Consider the following 14,505-nt stretch of genomic DNA (forward strand, 5'->3'; position numbering starts at 1 on the left):
CTGCTCCTGCCAAGTCTTCTGACGCAGAGCCTCCTCTGCCCTGACAGTGAGGAATCAGCCCTTGTGGGGACCCCGAATGACCTGGCTGTGCCAGCACCAGGTGCATAGCAGTTCATGGGGCGTTTGTCAGCTTCTCAGCGCAGGGGCAGCGGGCGTGTGGACTGGGGAGGCAGTCCGAGGTCCTTGTGAGGAAGAACTTCGGCGTGGGCATAGCCATCCAACAAGATGGCGCTCTGTTCCCCACCCCCGCAAGTCCCTGGGAACTTTGGTGAGATGACTCTCATGGGTGACATGTACGTGGCAGGGGGATGAAGGGGGACGTCTTGTAGGGGGTAGACGACCGCAACTAGACAACCTCTAAGGTCCTGTTAACCCTAATACCCCTGAGACAGAGAATTCTAGACTGCTAAGAGTTTTAACCCTGGCATCCTAAGAGAGTATCCCATGAAAACTTCAGGGCTTCTGGCAAAGGAGTCTTAGTCTAGAATTCTGAGATTCCAGGTGTGCTGAAAATGGTCTCTAGGCATTGGGCATCTATTCTAAACTTCTGTAGCCTCCCTTGGATTTGGGAGCTGGGGATTTAGGAACCACATTTCCCAGACTCCTTTGCCACCTGGGTTCCAGACAAAGTTTGCATTCGCCAAGGAGATGCAGTCGTGAGAAGCGGACCAAGAGGTGGAGGTGGAGTGAGGTGTGGGCCAAGGTGTCCCTGCAGCAGCCGGCAGGCCTCCACTCCATGGCCAGGAACCAGCCTCCGGGCTGTGGGCGGCTGTGGTTCAGGCCAGAAGGTCCAGCGGCCCCCCGATCGCTGTGTGGAGCAGCACAACCCGACTCTGGTCCTCAGCCTGTGGAAGAGCAGCCTAGAGGCCAGTGGAGCCTCCCAGCTTCCGCTCCTCCAGCCCTTCTAGCAGTTTTGAAAGCCCAAACTCCCATGTTCTATGCCATCCAAACTCCCCCGCCCACCTGCTTGAAATACCCGGCGGGGATTCTGTTTTCCCATGCTTCTGACGGGTACACGAGGGTTCTGTTATTTTGGGAGGTGATACTCTCCAGGTTCCCAATATCTCTGGACACAGGGGTGACATTACCTGTTTTAGGGTAACAGAGTTGGCAGGCCTGCTTGAACTCGTGGGTGGCAGCCAAGGGGTTCTTGATGAGCAAGGCGGTGTTGGGCATGGAGGGCTCTGGCTGGGATGGGAGGAGGGTGGCCATCTTGGGCACTGGACCATGGCCAGAGCCACCAGGGCCAGCCTGGGCACCAGAGGCTGGGGGACTCCGTGACCGCCCCCCGCAACCCACCCAAGATCAGAACTGTAGCCCAGTACTACCCTCCTATTTCTCCTACCCTCCCGGGCAAGGAATTCCTTGTAACATGATCCAAGAATCTATAACATAGGGATCAGAATACCCTAGTGGGGGTACACGGGTGACCGTGACCTTGGCCCAGAATCTTCCTTTGAGCAAAAGCCCAACATGAAAGCAGAGAAACAGGAATGGCCCAACTGGGACCTGTGCACATGCCCTCCCCACTCCCAGCCTCTATCTCCCAAGCCCCCAACACATCAGCAGATGGGGAAGGAGGCAAGACTCAGAGAGGTTAGGTTACTTCCCGAGGGCCACACAGCTTGTGTCTAAGCTGAGGCCAGAGTGCGGAGCGCAGGCTGCCTGACACCTGCTCAAGTGCTCTCCTAAACTCAGAACCTGGCTGAGTCCCGAGAACAGGGGTGTTACGAACCCCGGAGAAGTTACTTAACCCCTCTGAGCCTCAACGGCCTCTTATGTCGGACAAGGGTTGGGCCGTGCCCTCAGCTCACCCCGCCAGCAGGCGGCTCAGTCCAGAAGGGCTAGGAAGAGACCATCTCTGGCCCATCCATTCTGAGGGTGCCTCTCCTTGGGAGATGCAGTACCCCATCTCATGCAGAAGGCTCACCCCTACTTTCAAGCCCACAACCACTTCCCTGCCGCCCCTGGGAGGGCCCAAAGTGCCTGGTTGCGGATCTGGGCCAAGTACTCACCGAGGGGGCTGGTTTCTGAGTACCACTTGGGGGACGATGGTCCTGGGACTTGGTTTCCTCTGGGCAAGAAAACACAGGGGTCACCTGTTCTGCTCTGAAGGGCATGAGAAGCCCTCTGAGGACTTCTTTGTATGCATTTCTAACTTGTAGGAACCCCCCAGGCCACACATCCACTCCTAATTTGTGCTGATCCCCTGACTCTACTCTCAAGACCACTGCCCAGGAACAGAGAAGTGTCCCAGCCTGCACATGTCTATCCTGTGCTTACCTGCTGTGGTCCCCACTGCCCCTGGGAGAAAGCCTAAGCTCTCAGCTTGGCTCAAAGGTCCTCTGGCACCAGCCTCAGGTCTTCAAGGCCCTTCCCCTCTGGTTGACTACTCTGCTTGTCAGCGAGTCTGTCCATCAGGCAGGCCTGTATCCTACTGCTATTTTAAGACCTTCTCCTTCAAGACCTCGCTCAGCCATTACCTCCTCCAGGAAGTCTCCTCTGACCCCAGAGCTGAGTGAAGCACATCTGTGCTCCTGCAGCCTCATGGATCCCCAAGGGATTCATCCCCTGGGCTAGGTCCAACTGTCAGAAAGCTGGTCCAGTAAGGGCCCAGACAGGTCTGCTTCCTCTCTGTGTCCCTGGCACCCAGCTCAGAGTGGTGATGAAGGAGCTTGCAGGCTCGCACTGCTTCCCCCAGCCTCAGGAACATCCCCATGGGATCCTATCAGCCTGCCCCAGAAGTCTGGGCAGAGAGCAACACACTGCAAGTCTGGAGTCCTGGATTATCCCAGCTCTGCTGTTTGATCTTGAACAAGACACCCAACCCCTCTGGCCTCAGCCCCACACTGTGCTGAGCACTGCAGGAGACACAGCAACTCAGAGGCCATTGTGGCTCTGGACCACAATGGGGTGAGAGGGCCTGGGCTTTGGCCGAATAGAGCCGTAATCCTGATTCCAGTCTCCAGAGATTGGCGATGTGGTGGCACTTGAACAGTCAAGGGGGTGGGGGTGAATGTGCCCACCCAGGTCTCACCCACAAAGGAGTTGGGCTTGTCCAGGGAGCCACGGGTCGACCCAAAGCTGTCGAGGGCATCCAACCGGGTATCCGAGTATGGCAGCAGGTCGAGGGAGTCCAGTGCGGAGCCTGGGGGGTCGAGGGCATCCAGCACAGAGGCGGCCAGCTTCTTGGAGGGGTCCATGACGAGGCCAAAGGAGGCAGGGGGCAGTGGGCTGGAGACGGGAATGGAGCCACCCACTACAGGTGGCAGCAGTGGGGTCCCACCGGGAAACACGGGTATCAGCTGGGGCAACTCGCTGGGCACGCCGCTGCCAGGCAGGCCTCCCTGGACCAGGGACTGCGAGGTGGGGAACAGAGGGAGGGGTTGGAGGAGAACTCGACCACCCAGGCCTGGGCAGAGACAGGCACTGTGGACCCCAGGCAAGCCGACTCCTCTGTGCCTCAGCCCAGAGCCATCCCACGAGTGGAGCTAAGGATCTTTGTGGTCCCTCTGGTTGTGTATTCTAGAGCTTCAGGTTTGTACCCCAAGCAGGTCCCTTTCCCTCCCCAGGCCTCAGTTTCCCCAACTGTGACATGGGAATGGGACCCTCCCTCCACCCCTTGTGGGACAGGTGATGAAGGTGCTGGGGCCCTGGGGAGGGGGAGGGGATCAGGGGAGCAGAAGAATGGTAGCAGCATGGCTCACCAGTGAGTCCAGGAGGGTGTCCAGCTCCGGACCAAAGACATCCCCGTCGGAGAAGTCGTCCAGGCTCTCAGTGCCAGGGAGGGCCCTGCTGCTGCTGTCCAGGGGGGCCAGCAGGTCCAGAACGTGAGGGAACAGGGGCATTGTGGGGGTAGAGGGGAGGGGGGCCGGGGAGCCTCGCAGGTCCACGTAGCAGTCTGTGGATGGGAGGGAGGGTTCAGTAGCTGCAGGGGGCCCCGCTGGGGGGGGGGGGGGAGGGGGAGGTGATCCAGGGCCCCAGGGTTCTCCTGCAATACCTTCTCTCCTTTCCCTAGCTCCTGTCAGGAATCCTGCCTGTCCCGCCCACCTGACCCCATGCCTGGAGGCTCAGTCATAGTGAAAGAAGGCCTCTACAAAACAGAAGAGGGACCTTCAGTCCTACAATATCTCTCCAATGGGCCTGGCCCAGTGCCTGAATATTGTCCCTCTGGGCTAAGCAATGCCCTCTCTAAGGGACACTTTTTAAATGTGACTCTTCCTGGAAGCCAGTGAGGAAGAGAAGGGGACTCTCAGTTGGGAGAGGGGCTGGCCTGGAGTGGAGGACATGAGACCAGTGTTACTTTTACTGTGTGGCAGACCCCCCACCCTCCTCTCCCTGAGGGGGAAACCCCAGGGCAGGGAGCCCTCAGGCCCAGGCTGGGAGCGTCTGAGCCTTCCCTGGGGTCCCATCTCCACCCTGTCCCCTCAAATCAGGGACACTACCTGTTTCGATGTCATCTATGGACCCCAATCCATTGGAAGTTCCCTGTGGGAAGAAAGACACAGAGGGTCAGGCAGACATGGGCTGGGAAGGCCATGGTACCTCCTCCACGGTACCCCACCTCAGTGACCACTGTTGGTAGTTTTTAAGTTTACTTATTTTTGAGACAGAGAGAGACAGAGAGAGAGACAGAGAGAGAGAGACAGAGCACGAGTGGGGGAGGGGCAGAGAGAGAGGGAGACACAGAATCTGCAGCAGGCTCTGAGCCGTCAGCACAGAGCCCGACACGGGACTCAAACTCAAGAATTGTGAGATCATGACCTGAGCCGAAGTTGGGCACTTAACTGACTGAGCCAACCCAGGCGCCCTGGTATTTTTTTTTTTTTTAAGTAGGCTTCACACCCAGTGCAGAACCCAACATGGGGCTTGAACTCACAGCCCTGAGATCGAGACTTGAGCTGAGATCAAGAGTTGGATGCTCAACCGACTGAGCCACCCAGTTGCCTTATTGCTGGAATTAAGCACGGGTCTGGACAGGCAAGAGTCAGGAGGCAGGAGTCACACAAGTCTCACATCTGCCCTTTGCTGGAGGAGAGCCCCGGGCGGGGAGAGATATAACCTCTGAGCCTCGGTTTCCTTACCCATCACAGCATACCCCGGGCCGGGTGGCTAGGATTTTACTGAGCCCTCCTACACCTGTGCCCTGCGTGGATAGTTTGCAGCTCTATGACAAAAGTACCACCCCTCGAATCACCAGTGTCACTCCCCCAATTACAGCCCCAGGCCGAATGAGCCCTGGTGAGATTCCATTGCCACTGGTGGACCTGCTGTTGGAGGGAAAGCTGGGCCTGAGCTTGCTCTGTGGCCTTGCCAAGTTCCTCATCCTCTCTAGGCCTGTTCCTTTTTCTGTGGAGTAAGGATAATACAGTCGCCCACCTTCTAGGACAGTTAGAAGTTTGAAATCACTTGACATTTGCATAGAACTCAGAACAGTGCCTGACATACAGGAAGTGCTCTCTGTGTCTGTCAGGAGGCTGGCCTGGAGGGCCTGGGTGTTTTCGCTCACCAGCCTCCACATTCTGTCCCCACAGACTCGCCTGCCGCATCGTCCCTGCCTGGCGTCCCCCTCTGGCTGTGGCCCGAGTCATTTCTCGAGCCTGGCACATCCTCCCCTTCCCCAGCGGGGCCCGTGGGTGACCCCACGTTCTCTGTGCACCCACCGAGGGAAGCAGGGGGACCAGAGCCTCACTGCTAGCCATGTGGCCCCGTGGATCTACAGTGGCGCCAACAGCAACAAGATTTACCCAGGGCCCTGCCTCACGCCAGGCCGGGCCCGCGATTTACAGCCAGACAAGCTCAGCCCTAGGTCCAGGTGCCCTGAGAGGTGTTCTCCCCCACACAGAGGAGACATTGCTCCAGGGACGTGGCCACTCCAGGGCCAGAGAGGGGCTGTCTGACCCCAGCCCGGGCACCTGCACAGAATACCTCCTTCTTGTGCCCTGGAGCCTGGCCCTGCACGGAGAAGTTGTGCCATTCAACGTCCGGGGCAGGGGTTGGCTGCACAAACCAGAGCTGCCGTGCTGGGTCACAGCTGCTACTCCCACAGGAAGCATATGAAACACGTGAGGTGGGGACAGAGGTGCCAGAGGAACGTCTCTAGGGACGGCCGTGCGTCTCCCTGCTCGGTGCTGTCCACGGCTCGCCGGGGCCCCTGCCAGCCACCCAGCTCCAGCCCATCATCTCTCCCTGCCCCTTCCTGCTAGGGACACTCAGGTAGCAACGAGTATGGAGCGCCTCCGCCCCGGCGAGCCTTGTGCCCGTGGCTGTCACAAAATGGCAGGCCCTGGCAGCTCTCCGGGAGGTGGAGTGGCCACCTCAGATAAGGGTGCGCTCAAGACCTGAACCAAAACACAGGCCCGGCTGTAGCGCCCGGCTTCTTCCGAACTAGAACTAGTCTTGTGGCCTGGGATACACGTTTCTCTCTCCTGCCGCTAGGCCTGTGCTCGAGCTGTGTCTCTGTCTTTGAGTTTGGCTCCCTCCTCCCCAACCAAGGCTGCCTCGGGTTCTAACCTGTTCCTAGAACTCACGGCCTTCCTTGTGTCTCGCCCCTCACGCTGCCGACGGGAGCGCTGGCACGGACCCTGTGCCTGCCCATGTCATCTCCAGGTCGTAAGAAGCTCCCGGTGGCTGCAGCTCATGAGTCCCCACTGCCGGTCACACACGTGGAATGACTTACTGGCTGAATTACTGGGACTCCTGGGCTGGGGACCCCTGCCAGGATCCCCACAGCCAGGCTCACACACGGTGTGTGGGTCAAGCTTCCGGGTCAGGGGATCTGGCTGGAACGTTCCCCCCTCACTACTCTGTGGAGCCTTAGGCCACCGTGTGTGTACGTATGCATGTAAGTATGTGGCTGTGTGTGTGTGGTACGTGGACACAGAAGCGTGTGGATGTGACTGGGCGTATGCACGTATGTGTGTGCATGTGGACACGCGCAGCACCACGTGGCCCACAGAGGCAGGATCTGTGGGGTCCACTCTGCTTGGGCTCCTCACAGACCCCGAGCCCCATGGCCAGCCCTGGCCCCTCTGCACGTGGTGGGGGCCCCAGCACGGTTGCGGGGATGCGTGGATGGTTTGGCAGGGGCTGGGGTGCCCAATGCCGTGCGTGGCACCATCGTGGTCCCCTGGCTGCAGACTCAGTGGACATTGAGGGCGGGCCCTTGTGGAGCCGGGCATCCCTGACCTGACTCCGAAGTGGTGCCAGGCAGAGGCACTGAACAGAGGAAGCCATGGTCCTGCTCTCAGATGAGCTTGTCAAGGAGCCGACACACACACACACACACACACACACACACACACACACACACCATCTGGTGCGTGAGGAGGAGGTGAGGAAGGAGAGGGATGGCAGATCTAGACTGCAGGGGGCCCTGAACGCCAAGCAAGAGTATCTGGAGTTATTACTTCTAAACAGATGCTTTAATTAATAACCACTGAGGGTCTCCATGCTGGGGAGAGACTCATGAGGCCTGGCTGTCAGAGTTCACCCTGGGGGACAAGAAGGGGAGGCTAGCCCAACCTGGAAGACTGGGATGTGGCCTTAACCAGGGCAGTCACTGTGGGAAGAGAAGGAAGGAGCAGGGGTACCCCATCACATACCTAGCCAGGATCACCCCAGAGTAGTCCTTTAAGGTACAACATGTCACTATCAGCAGAAAACAGAAGGGAGCCCCTGTTGCTTGAGCTCTAGGAATGAGGCAGGAGCCGTTGATACCCAGAAACTCTGAATCGGATTTGCCTGGGGGTCCTGGGTGCCTCAACTGGCTAAGCGGCTGACTCCCGGTTTCAGCTCAGGTCATGATCTCTTCGTAGTTTGTGAATCTGAATCCACATCGGGCTCCACACTGATCAGCGCAGAGCCTGTTTGGGATTCTCTCTCTGCCCCTCCCCTATCTGCATAGAAGGAAGGAAGGAAGGAAGGAAGGAAGGAAGGAAGGAAGGAAGGAAGGAAGGAAGGAAGGAAGGAAGGAAGGAAGGAAGGAAGCTTTAAAAAAAAAAAAAGAAAGAAAAAAAAAAAAGATCTGCCTGAGTAACTCCCTGCCTCCCTAAACCCTCTAGAAAGAGGAACAAGGAGCCCTGCACAGTCCCCTCTAGCCAATATGGCCTCCTGGCTGTTCTCCCCACACACTGGGCACACTCCTACCTCAGGGCCTTTGCACTAGCCATTCTGTCTGCCTGGTCCCCCAGACCTCCTCAAGGCACATCCCTCACCTTCAGGTTTTTGCTCCAGTGTCTCCTCACTGAGGTCTTCCCTGCTCACTGTTGAAAACTGCAACCCCTCCCAATTGCCCCAGCATTCCCCAGCCCCCTTCTCCACAGCACTTATCACTTTTTATTTGTTGTCTCCTCTAGTTAGACTGTAAGTTCTACAAGGGTGGGGCTCCTTGACTATTTCTTTCTCGGCTGTATCTCCAGTGCCTCAGTCAATTCTATGCTGGGCACATAGGAGCCCTCAATAAATCCCTTCTGAATCAGGAGCACCCGAGTGGCTCCCTTAGTTAAGCATCCAACTTTGATTTTGGCTCAGGTCATGATTTCCCTGTTTGTGGGATCTGTTTGTGTCAACAGAGCAGAGCCTGCTTGGGATTCTCTCTCTCTCTCCCTCTCTCTCTGCCCCTCCTTGCTCTCTCTCTCTCTCAAATAAACTAAAACAAACAAACAAACAAACAAACAAAAACAAAAAAACAAAACACCACCCTTCTGAATCAATGAACTGAATCAATACTCTTCCCCTCCAATACCTTCCCAACACTCCTGTGACAAAGACTCACCTCACCAGGGGGTAGGTGGTCTGGCTTCTATCTAATGTTCCAGCCCCACTAGTCCCCTGCCTCCCTTCCTCTGGGTTCCTCCCATACTCTGAGCTCCTCCAAGCCTCAGGGCCTTTGCATATACCGCCCCATCTGAAATGTTGTTTTACCAGCACCCCATGCGCTGCCTACTCCGCAAACTTCCGGTCTCATTTTAAAGGTCACTGATGCCCAGTCTAAATCAGGCCTCCCTATTCCAATGGCCCATGGCTCCCCACACGTTGTCTTTACAGCTTTCATGATGGTTTGTAACCACAAATAATCAGGCTAGTGTCCATTCGACCTGGACTGTGAGCTCTTTGAGAGCAGGAACCACGATTGTTTTCTTTTCCATGTACCTAGTCCAGGCTCAGTGGACTCAGACAAGTCACCCAACTTCTTGGTTTCTCCTTGGTAATAGGGGTAGGCAGTACCTCCCTCAAGCAGTGTGAAATTATTTGCAATTGTTCAGTCAGTCAGTCAGTGCTATAGTCTGAATGTTTGTGATATGTTCAACGAATGTCAAGTTCATATGCTGAAATCCTACGCCCCAAAATGATAGTATTAGGAAGTGTGGCCTTTGGGAAGTGATTAGCTTGAGGGTGAAGCCCTCATGAATGGCATTAGTGCCCTTATAAAAGAGACACCAGAAATCTCCCTTGCCCCTTCTGCCATGTGAGGTTCCAGCTAGAAGGTGCCATCTGTGAACCAGGAAGTGGGTCCTCACCAGAAACTGAATTTGCCAGCACCTTGATCTTGGACTCCCCAGTCTCCAAAACTGTGAGAAATGAATTACTGTTGTTTATAAGCCACGTAGTTCACGGCAATTTGTTAGAGCAAAATGCTACAGCTTTTTTTTGAGCATCCAGCATGTGCCAAGCCCTATATCTGGTTATGATCCACAAGGAGGGCTGTACGGGCAGATCCACACTGGTCTCCCTCAGCACCCAGGAGTCCCAAGGGCAAGGATGTGCCTAACTCAGCTATGTTCCAGCTCCCAGCCCAGGGCCAAGAAGGGGTCCCCTGGGAGTTTGCTGAGTGAGTAAATGAAAACCCTTAACGCTAAGAAGGCAGGCGGGCCTGCTGCTGCTTTGCTGTGGGATGTTGGCCAAGTCCCATCCTCACTCTGTGCCTCAGTCTCCCCTTATGTACAAGAAGGCAGGACACCAGCCTCCACCAGCGCTCTTAGAGCCCGTCCCTGGTCTTCCAAAAGGCGTCGAAGTCTACCTGAGTATGTGTGGTGAGCAGTGGGAGAGTCCAGTGTGTGTGCTGGGCCCTGGCACCGACCCGAGGGTGAGCCAGGTCTGTTGGTGGTGGCACAACGGTCTTGGCCCCGAGGAACGGGGACGTCCCAAACCCAGGGTAATGCTGTAGTCTCAGCAATTATTGCTCCTCAGCTCCCTCGGTGCCACACTCCTCCGGGTATACTCCCCTGTTCTGGGCGAGGGACAACACCCCCGTTTCACAGCTTTAAAAACTGAGGCTCAGAAGTGAAGGTTCTGCTCAAGACCGCAGCTTGCATGCTGTGGGAGTCTCAGGTGTGAGCTCTGACCCCCACTTCTGTGCATCTCCCTGGCAGTTGCTTAGGCAGGGGTATCGGGAAGGGTCTCAGTGGGGGGTGTATACTTGAGCCGGGCCTTGAAAATGAAAAGGCAGAGAAAGCAGGGTATGAGGAGGGGAGACATTTGAGACCCAGAGGCCTAGATGCAGAATGGCCAGTGAGGAGGAAAGCAGCAAAAGAAGGGTCGGGGTGAGACTTCCCTGCCCATAGTGGCCGCGGCCTGTCCCCACACTTTGCCCCTGTGGTCACAGGAGGCCCCTCTTAAGAGGTGGAGGTGCTGTGCGTCCCAGAGGTGTTATCAGTCTGGTCCAGGCCCAGGCTATCAGCCAGGTGCATGGCTCACATCAGTGGGGGCTGGGACAGACTGAACCCAGCCCTTCCGTCTAATCGCCCAGGATCCACTGCTGGGGGCATGATACCCCAGAGAGTGAATCCAAAGCTCTCATGAGGGATGAACCAAGATAGGTTGATACTGGGGGCAGGGAGGGAGGCCTGGGGTCCCAGCCCCCATCCTACCTGATCCGCCAGGCCAGCTGCAGTGCCATTACTGAGCAGAGAAAATGTTTCCAATTCCTGCAGGGATTAGAGAGGTGGGAAGAGATGAAGGTTCGGGAAAGATGCTCAGGGTCCCATCAATTAGGTCAGCTGAGGGGCCCCAACACACGCAGCTGGCGTCCATAGTGCCCTAAGGCTGCCTGCCCCAAGGCCTGTCAGAAGTTACCTGTTCTCTCTCTGGAGCAGATTTGGACATTTTCTTCCTGTAACTGTGACCTGGCAGAGGACGGACCTCCACATACATGCTCCTACTGTGTGCCAGGTGCCACATCAAACATTCTTTGATTTTGATGATCCGCCCAGGAACCCCCTGAGATGGGCATAATTATCCCCATGTTCCAGATGTAAAAACCACAGGGGGGAAAGAACTAACTCGCTCAAGGTCACAGCAGACTCTAGAGCCGTACCCTCTCCTACATGCAGCTTCCTGGCATACAATAGGTGCCAAGTGAATAAGTGTGGATCTAAACGAGCCAAATAGATATCTGCACCATACAGAGGTTATGTGAGAACATGAGGCGGAAAAGACACCGGTGTCATCTCAGGCCATCTCGGGGGTGCTTAAGTCGGCCAGGCCAGGGGAAGGAGGAGGTGTTAGCAGCTGGTGTCTAAGGTGAATTGGAAGCTTTGACTGTTCTCTCCTTTTTCCGAAAGGTTCTGGAAGTCAGTCCAGGGCTTTCGGCCAACAGAGAGGGAAGATCACCTGTTATCATTCCTCTCTGTCCTGGCCTGGCCCTGGCCACCCTCCCCCACTTCTCCCTTCAGACCTCCCCATCTCCACCCCCGTGGACTCCCAGCACCCAGAGCCCACCTACCTGGGGCCTCTTATACGCTTTCCGAACTCGAAGCCCAAGCTTCTGAGCCAGCTCCTGACCAAGCTGAGTTACACTCTCATCCTGCAACAGCAAGACACAGGGTGGAGGGGGTTAGTCTGCCCTAGCTCACGCAGCTGTGCTCCAGAGACCTTGAACAGCACTGCAGGGAAGGGGTGGGGGGGTCTGCTGTTACCCCAAGTTTTACAGATGGAACCAGCCGAGCGCCCCACCCCATGTTACTGACAAGGAGGCGAGGCCCTAAGAGGGGTCACTGGCTGCCCAGGTCACACGACTAGCATGTGGTGGGGCTGAACCAGAACCCACGCTTCCCTTTTTCCCTTTCACTGTGGGGAGGGGAAAGGAATAATTTTTGCTCTGGATTTTAAAATTATCTTTTTCTTTCTAGGGGCACCTAGGTGGCTCAGCCGGTTAAGCATCCGACTTCAACTCAGATCATGATCTCATGGGGTCATGAGTTTGAGCCCTGCGTCGGGCTCTGCACTGACAGTGCTGAGCTGGCTTGGGATTCTCTCTCTCTCTCTCTCTGTCCCTCCTCACTTGCACTCCCCCCCCCCAAAAGAAATAAACTTTAAAAATTTTTTTGAAAAAGAGGTAAAATTAAATTATCTTTCTATTTCTAAAATTCAGCAAGGCGTAGTGTCACTCTACTGTAGACGGTTGAAATGTTGCAGGGAGAGCAAGAGCTCCCCTGGATCACCCCCTTCCCCATCCTCACACTAGGCTCCTCCCCAGAGGGAGCATGCCTTGTGGTCTGATGTGCTTCCCTGCAGCTCTTTTCCAGGAATGTGCATAACGTGCCTACAGATCTATAAAGGATGCTCCGTTTTGTTTTGTGAGGATTCTTTTCTTTTTTTTAACATAAGTGAGATCACATTACACCTATTGCTCTACGACTTACAACTTGCTGCTTTCACCACACGATGTCCCGGAACTCTTTGCAAGGAAGGACATGTGGGTCGTGCCCGGGCCCACGGGAGCGAGAATGCGGGAAGTTTGGAACATAGCCAGCCGGCCCACAGTTAGCGCTCAATAACAGCACCCAGCATCCCTTCCTCCCTCCAAGGCTGTTACTGTATATGCATTAAGTGCCAGGCAAGGGCTAGGACCAGAGACGCCACTAGCAGAGGGCACATGGGGCCCAGGCCTCGAGGAGGCTCCAGTCTAGTGGGAGAGACTAACCAGTAAAAAAGAAACGGTGACTGTGGTCCAGGCAGCAAAGAGGCAACAGGGATGCTGTAATACCCCGAGCATTTGTCCACCTCCCTACCTGACGAGCTCCTGGAACCCAGGGCCAGAGTCTGAGTCATCTCTGGTCCCCAGTACCCAGCACGGAGCAGGGCTCAGCCAGTATTTGCCAACAAAGACTGGAGCACGGGGGGATCCCCCAACTCAGAGTCAGAGTCCCTAACTGGGCCCCGGAGTCCTCACCTGTACAGGGAGGTAAGCACCACCCTGCCTGCCAAGGAATGGCAGACATGAGACTTGGATGTGGACCTGCTGGGGACACTAGGAAACGCTGTAGGACCATGGACTATTGTCATAAGAAAGGTTCTCAATTGTGAACTAAGCTGAATCGGAGACGCATGAATAATAAACAAAAGGACAGTAACGGTGCATGTTTTCTGAACCTACTGTGTGATCTTCAGATTCCATCCTCATAGCTCTATGATGCCTGGTATATTACCACCCCCGTTTGACAGGGGCGCAAACCGAGGCTCAGAGAGACTAAGCTGTGTGTCCAAAGTCACACAGCTAGTAGGTGGCTAACCCAAGATTAGAATTCAAACCCAGGCCAGCTCTCTGACACCAACATCCTTGACCACTATGCACATGGCCTCCCACTCTCTGTTCTGACCACCAGGTCCTTCCTGCTTCTTCTGGTCCCACTCAAGCCCACCTTCCTCCAGGGAGCCCTCCAAGATCCTGATCACTCCTGGGCAGAATTGAGCCTTTTCTGAGCCCTTTTACACTCATTGTTTCAGGGATAAAATAGGAGGGGTGCTTCATAGACAAGGAGCTGATGTGTAGACGGGGGAAGTGTTTTGTCCAAGGTCATGCTGGGGGTCAGTGGTGGAGTCAGACCTAAACCCCAGGGATGTTTCCACGTCTCCCAGCAGACTGTGGGTCCCTGAAGGGCACAGATCTGGATAGTTCGTGGGTGCTTAGTAAATACTTAAGTACTTAAGAAGTGGGTGAATAAAGGAGGAGGGGGCATGTGCCCAGCTGTGTGTGGGCCAGGGCAAGCAAGGCTCACTACTGGTCAATTCCCTGCCTCTCTCCCACCTAGTGACAGCTTGGACATCAGGACCCCCACACATGTGACACCCCTTTGAGTCCTTATTGCAACCCTAGAGGTTAAGAGTGCCAACTCTAGGGGCTCCTGGGTGGCTCAGTCAGTTAAGCGTCTGACTTCGGCTCAGGTCATGATCTTGCGGTTCATGGGTTTCAGCCCACGTTGGGCTCTGTGCTGACAGCTCAGAGCCTGGAACCTGCTTCGGATTCTGTGTCTCCCTCTCTCTCTGCCCCTTCCCTGCTTATGCTCTGTCTCTCTCTCAAAAATAAACATTAAAAAAAATTAAAAAAAAAAAAAAAAAAAAGGAATGCCAACTCTAGAATCAGACTGCCTGGGTTCAAGTGTGAGCTCTGCAGCCCACAGCTGTGATTCCCGGGTAAGTTCCTCCGTCTAACTCAAAGGGCTGATGCAAGGATTAAGTGAGTTAATACACACTGCGTATTTTCAGCAGTGTCTGAAACACAAC

At 55.5% G+C, this 14,505-nt stretch overlaps 1 protein-coding gene across 1 annotated transcript in view; it reads right to left on the reverse strand.

Annotated features, from left to right (window-relative positions):
- ZC3H7B (zinc finger CCCH-type containing 7B) overlaps positions 1–14,505 on the reverse strand; it is a 61,421-nt gene that overhangs the window by 15,548 nt on the left and 31,368 nt on the right. The window contains exons 6-12 of the mRNA XM_040490715.1: positions 11,726–11,806; positions 10,872–10,928; positions 4,446–4,488; positions 3,708–3,901; positions 3,038–3,359; positions 2,016–2,074; positions 1,089–1,188 (exon numbers count right to left, since the gene is read on the reverse strand). Coding sequence (XP_040346649.1) covers positions 1,089–1,188; positions 2,016–2,074; positions 3,038–3,359; positions 3,708–3,901; positions 4,446–4,488; positions 10,872–10,928; positions 11,726–11,806 — 856 coding nt within the window. The remainder of the gene's footprint in view (positions 1–1,088; positions 1,189–2,015; positions 2,075–3,037; positions 3,360–3,707; positions 3,902–4,445; positions 4,489–10,871; positions 10,929–11,725; positions 11,807–14,505) is intronic.

Source organism: Herpailurus yagouaroundi, unplaced genomic scaffold (genome assembly GCF_014898765.1).
Source record: "Herpailurus yagouaroundi ecotype Mexico unplaced genomic scaffold, PumYag 182, whole genome shotgun sequence".
NCBI lineage: Eukaryota > Metazoa > Chordata > Mammalia > Carnivora > Felidae > Herpailurus > Herpailurus yagouaroundi.